This window comes from Equus quagga, unplaced genomic scaffold (assembly GCF_021613505.1).
Source record: "Equus quagga isolate Etosha38 unplaced genomic scaffold, UCLA_HA_Equagga_1.0 73859_RagTag, whole genome shotgun sequence".
NCBI classification, from domain to species: domain Eukaryota; kingdom Metazoa; phylum Chordata; class Mammalia; order Perissodactyla; family Equidae; genus Equus; species Equus quagga.
Genome location: NW_025802922.1, coordinates 1 through 3,197, shown reverse-complemented (window position 1 = coordinate 3,197; position 3,197 = coordinate 1). Strand labels below are relative to the sequence as shown.

The following is a 3,197-nucleotide window of genomic DNA, read 5'->3' as shown; positions in this document are numbered from 1 at the left end:
TACAAGTTTGCACTCTCAGACACACCCATGTGTGAATCCCATGTCCTGCACATACCAGTTGATTGACACTGGATAAGCTTCTCATCTTTCCAGCTTCCTTATCAATTTTTTAGTGCTGTGGAGTTGATTCTGACTCCTAGGACCCTGTATACAACAGAGTGGAACCCTGCCCGGTCTTTCTGTGCCATCCTCTCACCTTCCGGCGCTATATCAGGCAATGCTCTGCTGCTGTTCATAGGGTTTTCATGGCCAATTTTTTCAGAAGCTGGTGGCCAGGTTCCTCTTCCTAGTCTGTCTTAGTCTGGAAGCTCCGCTGAAATCTGTTCGCCATGGGTGACCCTGCTGGTATTTGAAATACCAGTGGCATAGCTTTCAGCATCACAGCAACACACAGCTGCCACAGGATGACAACCGACAGACAGGGTATGGTTCTCTGACCGGGAAATGAACTCAGGCTATGGTGGTGAGAGTGCTGAATCTTAACCACTAGACCACCACCCTTACCAATAATAGCACCTTATCAGTAATAGTACCAATCTACCTCACACCGTTATCACAAGGGTTCAACAAATAGATGTTTATAAAGTGTGGAGCACGATGCTTGGCACACAACAATTACTGTGAAAATGGTCATTCCACACCACTTACCAAATAGCAATTGAAGAAACAGAAGGGTCTGGCGGGTCTGACACGGACAGCAACATTCCCCTCTGCTCCTGGAGGCAGGATGTTGCCCTCATCATCCACAATCTGGCAGAGAGATCACAGGACAGTATCTGATGCCTGCACAGCCAGGCCACCCTGCCAGCCGAGCCTGGTGTTGCTAACCTGGACGTGGATTTTGCTCTCCTCTTCGAACCAAGCCTCACCAACAGCTGGGCGAGGCTGCCTACCTGCACGTCGTAAGGTGGGGATGCTTTCCCCATAGATCCTGACTTGATTTTCGTGCCTTTTGGATTGGCACAGATTACAACCTGGAGAGAAACCAGTATCAGTAAGGAGGGGATTTATCCCCTTAGTTTCCTTCCTGGTCTATGCCTTTTCTCTCACTCAGCCTTCCAACTCTTTCTCCCTCCCTTTCTTCCACTACCCTCTCTTCCTTTCTTCCCTTCCTTTCTCCTTCCCTCCCTCCCTTCCTTCCTGTCTTTCTTTCTTCTTTCTTCTTTTTCCCTCTTCCTTCCTCCCTTCTCCCCTTCCTTCCTCCTCATCTTCTTTTCTTTCTTCTCTTCTTTCCATAATCATCAAACATGTATTGAACTCTCTAGTGGGCACTCACACATAAAGAACTTAACGTGTCTCACAAAAGACTCAGCTGATGGCCAAATCTCTGCCCAGATGGCTGTAGAGAATACTGTTTAAGATCGAGGGCTCTGAATGCAGACAGACACGGGCTGTCCTGGTGGAGGCAAACACCACCCACAGCCGTGAGAGTTAGTTTGCTGGTGGCGTGATTGCGAAATTAGTTTAAACTGCCTTTACACAATAAGGGAAGAGAAGCTGATGGAGATTTGTTATCAGTTTCTCCCTGCAGGCAGGGCAGTTCCTGACAGGTGTCACAGAGAGGACAGCTAGAAAGGCAGGAGGCTCTGCCACTGGCTGGCTGAGAGCTCGGGTGGAGGTGACCTGGGACAGGGACCCCAGCCCCAGTAGAACTCACTGTCTCAGACTGGCCGTAACCTTCATGCAGCTCCAGGCCCGTCTGGCTCTTCCATTTCTCCCTCACATCAGGATTCAGGGCCTCTCCTCCAGTCAAACAATGCCTCAGGCTCTGGAACTGGTACCTTTCTCCGCCAAGAAAACAAGGCCGTCTATGTCAGGATCCCCATCCCCACCTCGCCCTCCAGCACTGCTGCCCAGGTCCAGATACCGAGAGGCACTAGAGAGTAAACTCCTGGGTTCTATGATCTGCTCCAAGAGCCCCATCCTCTGGCTTGCAGGCGTGTTCCTCATGGACAGGCAATTTTATTAAAATCAGTCCTGAGTTTAGAACTAAATCAGAACCTCATATAGTAGGTTTTGGCATAATGTGCTGAATTCCAGGTGAATTGGCCAAAATAATCTAGTTGGAAACAAATTGATTGATAATAAATTGGTTGGGACAACCACCTGGTTGAAAAAGATAAATCAATTAAAAATTTAAAAGATAGAAAGTAGCCCTCTTGAAACCCAAAAATTCTGACAAATGGGCTTAAAATTCCTACAGATATTACATATGTTGTCAAACCACCCTTCTGTTCAACAAATGATCCAAAATGTGAAAAATCAGAGATTGCAAATACATTGTCAAGAATTTTTCTCTTAAGATCAAATAGGTTTGACTGTTACCTCATATTACTGAGTATCTTTCAACCAAATGGTTCTTGAACAAATCATTCAGAGTCTGCTTTTGTTCAAAGTCATGATGTGGAGATACACACAACAGATCAGTGAATGGATAAATTCTCATATTATAGAAAAATTCACCTTGAGACAATCCTGTAAGAACACACTCTCTTAGACACTTCTTGGCCAGATACATGGGATTGGGGAAGATGAGGGGAGGGCAGGGACAACTCCCCAAGACTTTGGAGGGGACAGAAGAAGGAGTCATAGACCAGGGTCCATCCTACCAGGTAGGATTCTCAAGGGTGTCAGGTCTCTCTCCACATACGCCAGTAACTACACTTGTCCTGCCAGAAGATGTTCCTTTGGATTCACCCAGAATGGAAGCCATCCACAGTGTCTTGTCCCCTTCTGTTGAGTGTTCAGTGGCATTCACTCAGAGAATGGCTGGCTGGAGTTAGTCTGGGGCTGAGAGACGGAACATCTACTGTGGTGAGCTTGCTAGTCCCACCAGACCTAAGGCGTTGGCCACAAATCCCATTCTACATGTGGCCAACAATTATCCAACAATTTCTCTACATCTTCTAGAAGTAGTAGACATTGTTAAGGCAATGGCCTATGGACGTATGGCAGGAGGATAGCCCACCTCAAGCGCTGAAATTTCAGACTGTCTCATATCTATTCAGTTCCACCTGGATGCAAATTCCTAGGGGCCAGGAGTTCACTGTTGAGGGCTGTCTGCCAAGGATATCGGTGTGTATGCTTGAGTGTGTGAGAGAGAAAGACATACAAAGAGAGACAGAGAGAGAGACAGTTAGAATGAGAGGGTGGGTGTGCATGTGTATATATTCTGCTGTCTATTCATATACTTAGGC

At 46.9% G+C, this 3,197-nt stretch overlaps 1 protein-coding gene across 1 annotated transcript; it reads right to left on the bottom strand.

Moving 5' to 3' along the window:
* Positions 1 to 648: 648 nt before the first annotated feature.
* Positions 649 to 2,936, bottom strand: LOC124234432 (acyl-coenzyme A synthetase ACSM5, mitochondrial-like; the record flags this gene model as incomplete). The annotated part of the gene is made up of 4 exons (XM_046651775.1): positions 2,610 to 2,936; positions 1,658 to 1,781; positions 894 to 974; positions 649 to 750 (listed from the first exon to the last, which is right to left on the bottom strand). Coding segments are annotated over exons 1-4 (411 nt in total), but the record flags the coding sequence as incomplete, so codon positions are not given.
* Between the last annotated feature and the right edge of the window lie 261 nt (positions 2,937 to 3,197).